The sequence below is a fragment of the Symphodus melops genome, assembly GCF_947650265.1.
Source record: "Symphodus melops genome assembly, chromosome: 11".
Taxonomy (NCBI): Eukaryota; Metazoa; Chordata; class Actinopteri; order Labriformes; family Labridae; genus Symphodus; species Symphodus melops.
The window spans coordinates 11,258,506-11,273,884 of NC_136701.1; the positions used below are offsets into that span (position 1 = coordinate 11,258,506).

The 15,379-nt window shown below is 40.6% G+C and overlaps 1 protein-coding gene across 1 annotated transcript in view; it reads right to left on the bottom strand.

Moving 5' to 3' along the window:
- The window catches only part of LOC306831539 (roundabout homolog 2-like), an 84,350-nt gene that overhangs the window by 18,067 nt on the left and 50,904 nt on the right, over positions 1-15,379 (bottom strand). Inside the window, exons 6-14 of the mRNA XM_079355694.1 lie at positions 15,237-15,373; positions 13,482-13,606; positions 11,645-11,816; positions 7,992-8,197; positions 6,186-6,267; positions 5,893-6,058; positions 5,194-5,360; positions 4,986-5,107; positions 3,075-3,306 (exon numbers count right to left, since the gene is read on the bottom strand). Of these exons, the coding sequence (XP_079211820.1) occupies positions 3,075-3,306; positions 4,986-5,107; positions 5,194-5,360; positions 5,893-6,058; positions 6,186-6,267; positions 7,992-8,197; positions 11,645-11,816; positions 13,482-13,606; positions 15,237-15,373 (1,409 nt within the window). The remainder of the gene's footprint in view (positions 1-3,074; positions 3,307-4,985; positions 5,108-5,193; positions 5,361-5,892; positions 6,059-6,185; positions 6,268-7,991; positions 8,198-11,644; positions 11,817-13,481; positions 13,607-15,236; positions 15,374-15,379) is intronic.

The following is a 15,379-nucleotide window of genomic DNA, read 5'->3' on the forward strand; positions in this document are numbered from 1 at the left end:
ACAATGGAGACCATAAAATCTGCAACTGTTACATAGTTTGCGTGGATATGAGTGGAATGAGCAATGAAACATTGGGAAGGAAAGAGACACCCAGTTTTACAATGTTATTCAACAAGATTATGCAAAGAAGAAAATGCTACCTGAAACTATCTTTTGTAAGCTAATGCTAAGGTCTCATTGTGCATGAAAGGTTTTCTTTCTGAAAAGTCATTTCAGTGGTGCTGCTTCAACAAACTGATGGAGCTTGTCCACTCAGTCCAAGGTTTACATTAGAAGAAGACAGGAACTGTTAAGTGTTGTTCAGCAATATCCACAACATGGAATTTTCCGTGAGGAAGAATAATGGCTACGCTACCAGTAATAATGACTCAGGAAAATATTACAATAAATGCTCACAACAGCAGAAAAGGTCAGAGGTTATATTGTTAATAATGTGACTAATACAGATGATAGTACTCATGTACACTGTAGCTGCAGAGTAATTGAAAGCCATTAATGCCTTCAATGTCTGAGGGAACATTTCAGTTTTTACTCACAGATGTGCAATTAAACAAAAGGCACTTAAGCTGCTTAATGTCCTGCTATATAGAGTGCTAAACATAACCTGTTATGCTAATGACTGCATCAATTAGGCTAATTAATTCAGGAATTAGCAAACATTTCAGCGTCTACCTCGCTGTGTGTATATAACACCTGTGTAATGTTAAACAAAATCCATGCAGGAGGGGTGAGGAACTCTATTCCGCACAGGATGGCCTTGTCTTTTCTCCTCACTGACCTTTGGGATATCTTCATCTTAGCAAGCTATAACTGTCCGGAAATCCAGCACACAATAGGATTTCTTTGAATGGAGCGGGAGGAAAGCTTGAGGTTCCTATGGACTTATGTGATGACAGCGAGGTCACAGAGCCTACAGCTTCTGGCCAAATTTCTCTCTCTCCCTACTCATCAAAGGATTGCGAGGATCATTTATCTTGATACACAATTTCCCATTGTATGCAGTCGGAGACGTATCAGCTGATTTGACCCCCCAAGACCCCGAAGACGCCCTCTGCTAGGTTTTTCACAAAGGCTCTGCCACATTCCCAATCTGCCTTGATGGATATCGAGTGTTTTTCCTCAGGAATCTGCAGAGCAGCACATTTTGGGGCTCGAGAGTATCTGCAGATCAAGCCAATTTTTTCCTGCGCTATGATGCTTCATTTCCTGGATCCCAAATAACTACAGTAGAGCTTGGTCCCCAGTCGGCAAAGACCTCGAGTGATCCTATGTGGCCATTTTAATTGGGCTACGGTGAGCTGAGTTTCTCTTTTTTCACCAGTGGTTGCCCCTTTTCACACCCCCTTCTCTTATTCTCCTACTGGGAGGAGGATGCATTAATGGTCTTCAGCACACCTTGCTCCCAGTATAGCTGTTTACCACACATACAAGCTGATGCAGCACCTAAATGCAAGGAACTACAAAAAATACACCACCAACTCAACTTTTGTAAAATAAGCACAACAGTAAGCATCTATTCACAACTGATTACTAAATAAATATTAACACACATACAACACATAATGACAAAGACTCAGTGTTGTCAGAAAGCACAATGACTTGAATGCATTAACAATTGGGTGAATCTATCTATAAATGAATCTATTCATTTAATAGAACACAAACGTTGTCAGAATAGGATCAGCTTTGAATTAATTACTAGGATTTATTTATGTTGTTATCTCAAAAGTGAAAAAATGCAGAACATAAATTGGTTTAACTTATTTTGAGCACTTTTATTTCACTCAAATTTCAAACAAAGGCATTTGGAAACATATGGTCTTCATCTGTTCATGTTCATCTGCCACACATTTCTTGGACGACTGCTTTGTCTAAGATCTGTTTAAATATTGTTGACAAATTGTTTTTGACCAAGTTGCTTTCATTGCTTAACATTGCTTTTGTGGGACAAGACAATCCCGATGTGTTGATCACCATCACATGCTCATAATTGGTGTGTAGAGTTGGCTGAGTTGTTACAGAGAATGATCATCAGCCAATCATGCTCAATTTAATGGCTCGAAGAAACAAGATGCTTAAAGATCGCTTTACAGGAAGTTGCAACACCTGAGCTGGATTAACAACAGATCCATGTCAATGAGCGTTGTGTCAAATATATCAACTTGCATGGGGTTGAAAGAAGTGGAATTAATGAATTGTTTGGGATTATTATTTGAAGAAGTTAATGGAAGTTTATTCAGGAAGTGGATTGAACTATTTTTACCCAAGGCTTTTTTTTTAACCAATATTTGTGTATTGGTATTGTATGGTACATTTGGCCTTTTTTTTTTTTTTTAGCTAAATTTAAGGCATTACAAATTAGCTAAGAGCTATTCCAGAACTCTCGCTGCATAACTAGATTCAGTCTTAAAAAAAAACATTGATTCATAGGCCATTTTTGAGGTAATAAACTAAAAGATGCAATTACCTAATAATTATGTTGCACTTTCTTATATTACACGGTCCTATACTAAGAATAGTCATCCTGAGAAGAATTTGCACTTGAAAATTTAATCTGCAGTACAAGAGGACAAGGACAACAGCATCACTAATAAACTAAATAACATGTGTGTATTTGTGTGTGTGTGTGCTGGTATTGGAGGCTCAGATAATACTGGTATGGTTGGTGTGTGACGGAGACATGGCAGCAGGGGTCCACAGAGGAGCAGCGTAAGAGTTGAGCTTATGTCAAAAGAGACAGTCTGTGCCCTCCCCCACCTCTGCATACTGAGCCACAGAGGCCCGCGCTTGTCACAGACTCCCACTGCGCTGTCTGAGAGACCTGTTTTCCCACACAGCGGACTTACATGTAGCACCGCAGTAGCATACGTGTGTGGGTGGTTGTACTTGAAATGCCATTATCCATTACTATCTAGCCTTGTAGCAATTACAAGCGGCAACTAAATTTAAAAGTAAGAAGAATCGTTTACACAAGAGCATCTGCTCATGCATAACTAACTTAATCTTTCATTTCTTCCTACAGAGTCAGCAGAGAAATCACTTTTTGTGAGAAATGGAAATTAACTGACGCTTACCTTCTTCCATGGTACGTGCCGTCATGGATTCACTGTCTGCACCCTGGAACTCATTGAAGTATGGCCGCACTTTGATCTCGTACACAATGCCTTTCTTAAGACCTGAGAGAGTTATGTCCCTCTCTGAGGCGACCTTCAGGTCCTCTATCTGCCACGGCCCTGGGGAGGGTAGACCTGATGTTTGCCGGTACAGGACCCGGTAGCCTTGAATAAACTGCGATGGATTCTCCACCTGAGAAGGAGAGGCGGGATGAGGACATATTGCATGGTAATGATGTAGTCGGGGTTGTACATCTGTGTGTAAATTGTTTTGGAGCTTTGGATCAGCATTCAGTTTGGGTCCTCTGTCAGTGACAATGCATGCTTAGTTAATCATACAGTTTAATTTAATGAAGCAGCTGAGAAGAAGGAACCATATGAGGAGAGATGAAATGTTTTTTTTCCCAAAACTGAACAGGACCCCTGAGAAGAAGACTACAGCTCAATTTGGAGCCAAAATGCTGAATCACAACACACTCAGAGTTCATATCTGTAGAGCTGTAAAATATGTAACAGATACAACTCATAGTAATGGCATGTTAACAAGTGCAGAAGCAAGAAAAAGCTTTTACAAGCAATATATTGCAGCTGCTCGTCACCCATCTCGTCAGTCTACTTCTCTCTTTGTGTATAGCCTCAGTCCACAAGTTGTTAGCACAAAGATTTGTGAGTCCAAAAACTGTACAAACACTGAATGCAGTACAACCTACTATGTTACTTAACAAAAAGATTTCCTATGTTCAAGGTCTAAACATGAACTGACTTTTCTCTGTACACTATTTCTTTGAAGATAGCTGCTGTGTGCCTATTTCACAATTCACTTTGATTTGCAGCCGTGAAATATTGAGTGTTGTTCCTGTAACACAAGAGACAGCAAACATATGTCTTTCAAACATGATGTTATTGAAGCAAAAAAAATGTTCAATGTATCGACTAGACACCGGAGAGAGGCTTCTCAGTACAAGGCTAACATAGGAAAGATACTGTATATAAAAGAGTTGAAATGTGTATCTTTTTTTTTTTTTTTTTTAAACCCCCAACAAGACAGTAAATCTGAAAAGTAACCTGTACCGGGTAATACATCCTGGATTTAAAATCAATGGTGAAGTCGGCTAATTTTCCCTTCTTCTATGTTGCAATTGGACTTATTTTGCTATTTGAAATAATCCAGATTTAAGGCATCTCCCATGGGCTTTACTTTTAAAACAAGAGTCTATATATTCATTTCCTGTGTACAGAATATGCCTGTGACAAATTTCAACAATCCAAAAAAAGAGGTTCACGGGTAATCAGTGTTTTTCCTGCAAATGGAGCCTGTTCAAATAACGTCCGTGGAACAATTCAGATGGACCACAAACACAGCTTTATCCTGTCACTTGTTCAGTCTGAGGGCTCTATTACAGTACATGGTTGTTGTAGTGACAAGCATGAAATAGCAGACTGTTGTAAGCCCATCCTAGGTGTGTCATTAACCTGCAGCAGCAGACAGCGAGGACACCTTGCCAACAGACAGAGAGAACATTTCCCAGATAAAAGGCTGACTGCAAACAGCCTCCAGAAGTGACACATGTAGCACCTAATGGTGATATATTTGTTCTGAATAGAAACATTAGTCTTGATTCCTGCATCACCTCAAACCATTCTAAATTGATGGAGCACCATCTGTTCCGACTATGAATGCGTAACCATCCCATCGTGTTTACTTTGTGTGTGTGTGTGTGTGTGTGTGTGTCCGTGTGTGTGCCATCAATCCCAAAACACGGTGCCATACCAAGTTAAAAGTTTTAAAACAAGCTTGGATTTGCTCTGCTGCTCTGAAGGTAAATGCAGCTGTACATCAATTTAAATGATGGAAGTGTTCAAAGTACTTACAGTCCATGTAACCTGCACAGAGGTGGAGCTAAGAACCACAGGGTTATGCATGCTGACCACCACATCCCCTAATTCCTTCTGCACACGGCGATGGTCTACTCCCTGTGCTGTGGGACTTATGTCTAGGAGACAAAAAAGGGATATATGCATGTAGAATGGACTGGCATGATCAAAAAGAGTACATTCAAATGTTTGTTTATTCTTCTACCTTGGGTCCGGACCGGCTCAGACATGGGGCTAGGGTCCCCGAGCCCTTGAGCATTGACCGCCCTGATGATGAACAGGTAGACAGTATTGGGTCGGAGGTCAGTGACTGTGAACTCGGTGGTCTTTACGTGGTCCGCTACTGTCTGCCAGCTGTTACTCACTGACTGACTGTAAAAGATGCATGGTCAAATGTATTAATTAGGATGATTTTTGTCCCCTATTGAAGTCATCTAGACATTTTTTTTTTTTTTGGTCTATACTTTCTGGCGGTGCGTCTACAAACTGGCAGGAGAAATGACAGGTCACATGGTACTGGCAAAGGAAATGATTTGAAATGCTAGATGTCATCATCAAAAAGATCAGGGTAACAATTATGAAACATGCTCCTTTGAAAGCCTTTCTTTTTGTCTACATTTTGATAAGGAAAGAATGAAGCTAATTCTCACATGCCAATCATGTTCTGCTTAAAGTGAGCTTTTATTGCAGAATCATTAGCATAAAAATTAAAACACCAGAACGTTTCTCCCTCTTTTAAAATGAATGTAATAAACCATCCACATGTTTTCTCCTTGAGAGTGCACTGGCTTAATTGTATGCCCCCTAAATATTTTTTTTTTTTTAAAAACACCCCCGTCTGTAACCGCCATGAGAGTTTTTGGGGTCACTAAATGTAGCCAGAAGCCATAGGTCACAGACATACCCAAAGGCCTCGATGACATAGGACGACACAGGGGAGCCCGCCTCTGGCCCTGGTTCCCATGACAACGAGATACTGCTCTTGGTGACATCAGTGACCTCTGGCTTGGAGGGCGGCCCTGGGAGGGCGGACGCGTTGTGAGACAGGAAGTCTATGAGGTCAGGGGAGTCTTGGAAAAAAAGCAGAGATTGAAAATTAATACCTGAAACGGCAAAGCATTTGAAGTAATTTTATGCTTGATATGCAAAAATGGTGTTAATTATTCATGTGATTTTTTTTCTTCTACTTAAGCAGACCTCTAACATCCAAGTAGGCACTCCATGATGTTTCTCCACTGGAGCTGGTGGCAACACAGGTGTACAACCCCAAATCAGACAGCTGAGAAAAAAACAGATGATGATTTTATTAGTAAGGCAAACACATCTGTCTGCATTAACTATCATGACCATTCAGCTGATCTAAGAGTTCAAACGGCAACCAAATCCAACTCTAACAACAAGAAAGTTAGGTGAAATCGTCTGTGAAACTCTTCAGTTTTCCACCGCCTTTCTAAATCCTAAATAATGCAGCTTTCATGCTGTTCTCTGTTGCTGTTTTCCACGGAATCCAATAGCCTTTGTAACTGTGATCCCAGATGGTTTCTACAAGCTCTTACGTCAGTCTGAGCTCTTGAAGGAGGTTTGCAGCTAGTAGTACAGTACAAATGCATTAACCTCCACTGGCCTGCATTTGGCTCGAGAAAAGCCGGAGAGTGGATGAGGAGAAACTTTAGCACCGACCAATGAAAAAAAAAAAAAAAAAAAAGAGCCCAGTAAGAGCTGACATTAATTTTCTTAATTGATTTTCTCCAATAATAGTCACCCTCCATTCCCCGAGTCATCAACATTACCATCATCAGTGCTGACAGAGGATATAAGTGATATGACAATCTATTTTATATTGCCTATGCCTTAGGAGCTGCTGACAAGTCACCTATCTCTCTCAAGAGAGAGAGAGAGGAAAGGAGAGAGTGACACAGGCAGAGCACTTTGACACTCTGACAGGATACTGTATATTGCAGTCCCTCCATTATATAAGCCCCCTTTAGACTCCTCTCTCTGGTCTCTGTCCTTGGATCTAACTGCAGCATCAGAGATTCAGGCTAAATAGTAGCATTTAACAACTTGTAAAAATCAATACTCTATTCATATTTTAAAAGCAACCTTTCTGCACTTGTCCATTTGAGTTACATTCAGATGACATCAGCTGGCAGACGAGAGAATTTCTCTTTCATCCACCACATGCAATAGAAGGGTATGATGGGCAAATACAAAAACCAAGGTGATGGCTAAAAGTACAAAACTAAGATCCAGACTTTGTTGAACTACTGTAAATGTTTTACTTACTAAATGTGTTATTTTTTAGACAAACAAAGAAAATAAATTTTATAGCTACATCGAGATATATACTCTATAACGATCCCATTCAGGGTTTCTTATGGATAGGCTGTGTTATACTAATTTTGTCAAACATGGGACAACAAAATAGCTTGTGTTGAAATCAGCACTGAAGCCCTGGATATAGTATGCAGCACTACAGGCTGCAAAGGTCTAAAAAGAAGATTGGACAACTTATCATGTTCTTTCTATGCATAATGTCCAAACTTAAAGGGATACTTCACCCATTTACATGAAGCTGTGTATCATTTGAAACATGGCAGCAGTGTTGAATGGTCTTTGCTTGAAAGTTTTCTTCATGTGATTGAAAAAGCGTCATATTGCATCACATGAAGAAAACTTCCAGGCAAAGAAAAACATATTTTTCTCGTCTCAGGGCAAAATGAGGGCTGGATAGACGACCAACACTACTACCATGTTTCTAATGATACATAGCTTCATGTAAATGGGTGAAGTATCCCTTCAATAGACTGTAAAAAAAATACCTAAAACTTCATATTGGAGATATTTTCACACTAGAATCTGTATCAGATCAACTATAATAGCTAGAAGGAGATTGGGGAACATTATTCAAATTTGTTATCTTACCTCCTGTGCATCTCTTTATTATCAACTATTTTACAATTCATTTAGCAGGTGCTTTTGTCCAAAGCAATGATAACCCACCTTGGTACTCTGGATCTGAAGGCTACCATGCTCCAGTAGGGAAAACCGAGGGTCCTTTCCAAGCAGGCTGGCCCCATTCTTTCGCCAGGTGACTGTGGGCTCTGGGTCCCCTGATGCCAGACAACTGAGTAGGGCCACACCTCCCACCGCTTGCGTTTGGTTGGATGGGCCCTGCCGAATGATTGGTGGTGGGCGGCCTTTAAGGGCTAGGATTAATAAACAAGGACAGGGCATTAGCACTAAATGAATACGTTCCGGCACTTTTGTACTGATGTCATGGGATTGGCATGGAACAATCATTTTCTGCTCTAACGGGTTAGAATTCTGGGTAGATTTGCGAAAAAACACACATGACCTTATCACAAGGTGTTAATTTGTGATTGCAGTAATTGCACGAGTGGTTGCAGGCCCAAGATGTTCGGGTTCAATCAGTTGGATTTGTTGTGAGGGGAAGTGACTGTTTTGCGAGGCTTTTCCACAGCAGGGCAGTGTGCTCATGGCACTGCGTCACACCTTTGAGCTTTAATTACTAGGGGAGGATTAACGATGCTTCACCCGCGGTGCTAATTACCATACCTTCTTTATAACACCTCTCAACACATCCTGTCCCCTCTCCTCCTGCTCTGACTCATGGCTGCACCTCCTCCCTCTTTGCATCCCTCCCCACGACCACCCTCCCCCAACAAAAACCTAAAACACAGTCACACACAAGACTAAACTGGAATTAGCATGCCAAGTAGAACAACAACTCATCTCATTTAAAGCTTTTTAAAGCATGTTATATCACCCAGAAAACAGCCTCTGCTCTCCCAAACAGTAATTTCTGGAGTGTTGAAGCTCTGTAGGCCTTGTAACTACCCCCCGCTCCCAATTTCCTCACTGCTGCTTTCTGCTGTTATCAGGTCTGTCTCCATTCGCACAAGTGTTTACAGCAGGTTCCACAAGTCTTATCTTTAATCACACCTCCTTCAGCACAATGAGGAATGGTGCAGCTCAAGCAGAATAGCCAAGAAATCAGCTACAAATAAGTGCATGGACAGTATGCAGAACGGCGTGCTAATTGCTGGTTAATATGTGTTAGAATATGTTCCAATTTAAACATCACATAGCCTGGTGTTGACAAGACTTTAGAGGGATTAACATGTTTTGTGATTTCATTCACCAATTAGATTTTAATGGGGAACTTCAGGTGAGCATATGATTGGACCATACTGTATACTGTCACAGATGATTTTGAGAGATCTTTAGGGAAAATTACATTCACTGTATAGCAAGCTATCAATTCCCCAAAAGATTACACAACCATCAAACTGTAAATTTGCTGTTTCCTATTTAGCATTAGCAATTGTAGAAATGCAATCACAAACCAGCCTTTGTGACAAAGGTTATATTAAAATGTGATTTTTGGGGATTGTTTATCAATTATATCTGAGGCTCCTAAGGCTGCACAATTAATGAAAAAGTTTTAAAGAAGGTTTGCAGATAAAGAGATATTGACGCTAATCACTTTTTTGTAAGTCAGATGCTGATAACATTTGGAGAATTTGAACTTTCATGTAATGAAAACGTCTTATTAAGCAGATTTTTCTACAAACACTGCTTCACCACTACTCAAGATTATATAAGGGTAGCTCCTGGGGTCAGGGTTTGTACTCTTTGATCTAGCCTCACCCGAGTTGCCACGGTAGCCTCCAGGCATCCTCAGTGTGTGTGAGAATCAGTCAGACAGGTTGAGGTGATGCTACACTAAAAAGCTATCTTGTATCGAACACAAATCCCCCGTAGGCTTTAAAGATGTCTTGGAAAAAGAAGTGTAACATGCTGCTCCACTGAGGTCAGCTGCTGTGGTCAGCTTGGATTCTTCACAGTAGATTCTAATAGTGACCCAGTTTCACATCTATAGAATCCTGTCAGACCTCTTTTGCAGCATCTCAAACGTCTCTATTGCTCTGTTCGCATGCAAGGAGGAAGGCAAACAAGTTTCAGCAATGAGTGGTGAGATGCAATGCTTGTTTTGATCCATACACATACATGTCTTCAGCTTGCATGCACATGTGGTACCGCATGTGCATTAGGTTGCACAGAACAAGAGTCACTATAGCTTCATCTTTAAGTCTCAGCACGTACCATGCTTTCAAGCCTAACTGGATAATTGATAAACCCATCAGTCACACATGCAAGAAAACAGCCAGGACAGAGCACCAGTCCATAATTCAACCTTTAGAAAGTTGTTATTCAATTTAGTATGTTGTGGAAAACTTCAAATGTTTAGTAGTGTTTGGGCTTTTTCACATGAGGTACGATTGTATCGTACTGTGCCCACCCAAGGTTGCTGCAGCCTCCTTTCTCCCCCGTTAGTTGGTTTGCAAATTGGAATAAAAGTAGAAAAAAGAGGAAGCAAGGGCAACTGCTGACAGGCTGAGTCCATCCAGCTAACTGTGGATGTTTTGGTATGTCTGACACACCAACAACGACAATGTTCTCGCATCCACATCCACTGTACCATGCAACTCAGAGAAGAAACAGGCCCATGATGCATAGATACCACTCTTCAAAAAGGACTCCCTAGTACCAAACCAAACTTAGATACAACAGTGTGCAAGCTTCAGAAACTCCACTTGGTATCACAGTATAGTTCCCAGTTTTCCACCATCAATCAAGGACATCCCTTCAATCCCGCCTGCTCTAAACTAAACATTTTGATATTGATCCATCTCCTCTGAGTGACAGAACACCAGTCATTTCCTCTCTTAAAAACACTTCAACAGATGTTAATTTAATAATGTGTGGGAGGAAAAGCCAAGAAACAAATGGAAAAAAGGGCATAAACAGCATCCAGCTGGCAGCGGCTCAGCACTTAATGCTGACATTAAAGCTTGGTTGAAAAAAAAAAAGTGAAAAGTGTCTCTCCATCAAGAAGACAGTATTTTTTTTTTTTCCTCACAGTTTCAGTATTTTCAGTCCATTCAAATTTACCACAGTGAGGTGTTAATGAAAAGTGTGGGGACAGGCTTTTAGAACATACACGAGCGTCTATGCACACAGAAGTGTTAGGCTGAGAAATGGCATCAGAAAAACTGCCATTCAGTGTGTGATTATGTCTTGACAATGCTGCTGGACCATCATATGTTTTAATGAATATACACACAAGATTGCATAAAAAATAAATAAATGAAAAAACCTACAACAACATGAAACACAGATTACTATTGACAAGGCTCTGAAATATGACGTAATGTTTATAGTAACGCAACCAAGTTTAAGCAACATAATAACAACAGTTTTTATTTTGACACTAAAAAAATGAAAGATGGTTGACTTCTTTTGCAGCCTATTTCTTTAACATGTTCTTAAAAATCTGAAGTTGCTGCTGATTTGTCTGTCCTTTCTGACAAATATACTGCTGCCTCTGCCATCTAGCAGGACAGTTTTCATTCTCTCACAATGACCTGAGTATTAAAACACTCAACCATGCAACTGCATTTTGAGTACTCACTAATGCTATGAATGCAACTCCCTGATGCATGATATACTTAATAGGGCATAACAATAGCATGTAGCTATAACGTAATTTCTACAGAATATTTCAGGGCTGTTAACTGACATTACAAATAAAAATCACTTTTCATATTATTGCACGTGTCCAGCCTTACCATCTGCAACCTCAAGCTGGGCTTTGGCCATGATGCTGCCTGCTACAGTGAGGGCTTGGCAGATGTAATAACCTGCATCAGAGCGCTGCACAGATGAAATAGTCAACTCTCCATTCGTGGACACAGAAACACGGCTATCGCCCTGTGTTGGCTGGTTGGGAAACAGAAGATCCTACAGGGAATGAAAGTGGGAAGAGATATTAGCAGACATAGATGGCAGACCTGTTTGGTAATAACTATTATGGTAAGAATACTTTACATGGTCAGTGGCTTTCATGATACATCTCAAGAGTCAATCTGGAAATGCTTAGCTCTTTAATTTTAACCCTAGTATTTTTAACAGCATGTTCACATTATAATAGTAATAATAATGTATTTATTTGGTATAGCAACTTTAGGGAGGTCACACATGGCTTCACAAATTATTACCAACATAGTAACAACAGCAACATTGAGGCAGACGGTTTCAAAGTGTCTGAGCCACAAAATCAAAGGCACCCTTTACTTGTGGTTCTCAATCTGACACGAGGAACAGCAAGTATAGACCCTGTTCAGAAGACCTGATATTTCTATTGGTGATATAGGGATGGAGCAAATATATAAGCAGGTGCTTGCTCATGCAGGGCTTCATAAACAAAATTAAAAGGTATTCTAAATTTGGAAGCCAATGCAGAGAGAAAAAAACGAGAGTAATTTGAATGGACCTGCTGGTTCGGTTGACAATCTTGCAGCTTCATTTGGGACCATCAGAAGAGGGAATTACAATAATCAAGCCCGGAAGATACAAAAGCTTTAATTAGCATCTCTAACTGAATTTTAAGAAACCACAGGTTTCAATGTTGCAATGTTTCTTCAATGACAGACACATCAACGAGTGAGAGAGTTGACACGTCAATCAAAAAAGCTTTGCTCGAGGAAAGTGACTCCAGTATGTTCAGATTATTTTTTCTTGAAAGGTGAAAGGGATGAAACCCACTTAGCAACCTTGAAGGCAATGCTATCAGAGACAATGATAAGGGCCTCCATTTTACTGTACTCATCTGTAGGAAGTTGCCACTCATTATTATTTATGCTGACAATACTGGTTTATAAAGTATTCTGGAGGATAACTTTGCCCAAAAGTTCTAAGTTGTATTTAGCTAGCTAGCTAGCTAGATAGATAGATAGATAGATAGATAGATAGATAGATAGATAGATAGATAGATACTTTATTGATCCCGAGGGAGACTGGAGACTGGATTTATTGTACTTGATATTCTCTAACTTTACATCGTTGGAAAGCTGACATTTGAGGTTTCAAACACTCATTTGCTTTCATTTTCTAGCAAATAGGTCCAACTGGGCTTGAAAATTGGGTCAATGTCTCTTTTTTTTTACTTTGTCTGAATGGCAGTTTATCCCCAGAGTGATAATCCTGCTGTGATAACCTGCAGTCACGGTCATGAAAAATTAAGGCATCAGCATTGTCCCTTTCTGCACTCCAAGCAGACAAGCTGATGGGCAGGAAAGGACATTAGCCTGCTTTCATTATGTCTAATGACTCTAATGTAGCACATGACATTGTTTCTTGCCCAGTGAATGAGCGGGTCAGACGAGTGTAGATTGATGATAAATGACCACTTCACTATCCGTGTGTGGAACAGAACCACACTCTGCTGAACCCTGGTTTGATCATTCCAATCAGACAATATTTTAGATACTTTACTCTGGATGCTGCTGTAGAATCTATGCCTCTATTGCAATGTAAACCAGAATATTGACACATTAATTCCGCCATCATGCACACATATCAACATCTACACATATATGCACATTTCTTCACAGTCAGTAACCTTACCTGGCTACCCTCTTGTTGCCAGAAGACAGTGGGTTGAGGTTTTCCCCTGGTCTCACACGGAAATGTAGCAGTTCGACCTTGCGAAACAATCTGGTCACGGGGTCGCACTACAAACTGGGGTGCCTCTGAGGATCAAGGTAAAATAAACCATACAATGACAGCAATACATTAGCATAGGCTTCTCAAGGAGCTTCAAAGAGGAGAAGTGGTTTAAAAGAAAAAAAAAATGTTTGGACTGAAAGTCCGGCTAGAAGCTAAAAGGTTCATGCAATACATCTTCATAGACTATGCCATTCACACAAGCCATTCATCCAGCTGTAAAACATTAGAATGAATGCTATCAGCTCATATACAAGGTGCCTATCAACATCTTTTAAACTGAGACATATCAACCGGGCTGAATGTGGACGCCCATTTTGAAGGAAGTGAGGTGGTTATTCCACAGTCTTGACAGGAAACTGCCAGGAGAAGTCAGGGGTTGATTGTAAAAAAAAAATAAAATTAGATATGCATGTCCAGTATTAGTTTGATGAACGTGTTTGTGGAATGCCACAAGAGTTACATGCATACACGTGTGTGACCAATAAAACTGAAAGAGAGCAACGCATGCACAATGGGATCAGCTCTTACTTACCAACGGGGCGAGCTGGTGACACAACAATGGTGTGGGTGAGATAAACACACACAGAGAGACGGAGAGCAGAGGAGTAGAACAGAAGGACAGAAAAATAAGAATGAAATTCAGAAATGAATGAGATGGAGTTGGGTTTCCATCCATGAAGATTAAGGAAGAGGGAGAGGGTGGAACTCGGTCATCAAAAGCAGGTGATGGCATGGAGCCTCAAAGGAAATGGCGCCATGAGGAGGGTCGGAATACCAACAACAACCTGATGCACAAGCTCTCCGTAAAACTTCACCTATGACTCGGTAGTACGTGTTTACACTGTAAAGTGAAATTATGCTTAAAGAGTGGACCTTTTGAAAAAGGCTGGTTTGTACAGACCACATTAAATGCGTTTAAAGTGTTTCATAATGTGAATCCAAAACATCTGTCTGCCCATCCAGTGTGAATCATTTGCTTGAGTCATTTTTTTTTTCTCAAGCAGAAGAACAAATCAGACTTAACAATAGGGACATATTTAGTTGAAAATAAATCTTCCTCAGCTCAAGCACCAATCTTAAGAGGGGATCAGAACATCTTCTTCAGGTATTAGACAATCCATGCATGAGTAATGAGAACGAGCATACAAATCTAAAATAGAAAGCAAATAATAGGGAATGAGTTAGCTGTTAACATTATGATATATGTGATGTGCAGTATGTATGATGAATGCAGTTAAGGCTAAGGTTTTTGCTTTCTAAAGCTTATAACAATGCAAAGCACACACACGAGAGATCTGAGCTGCTTTACGACATCAACCTTTACTACGAAACGGCTCCCTCCGTTAGATGTGGTGTAAATATCGAGTGAGTGGGCGAGTTGGTTGAGAATGAGCCCCCGTGGAGAAGCCATAACTGCTCACTTAAAGCTGGTTAGATTGTTCATATCTGGAGCCTGGCTAGAGATCTGAAACAATCAACCACAGCAACCTGTCATAAGAAAGGAAATTTGAGGCCGGGCACAGGCTTTCCAACAGGGGGGCAATAACACTCGTAAAGTGGGCAATAAAGGAGTGATTGTCCTGTGGCCTGCTTCGGGAGACACCGTTTGTAAGGGATGGGTTATGAGCTCTGAGTCGTCGGGCAGTTACCCACCTCTGATCGTCAGGTAGGCAGAGGCCTCCACTTTACCCACACGATTCTCTGCCAGGCAGGTGAATGTTCCCTGATCGCTCACTGAAGCTTTCTTTATCCGCAGCAGGAAGTCCTCCTTTTCATATCTGATGTCATACCTGGCA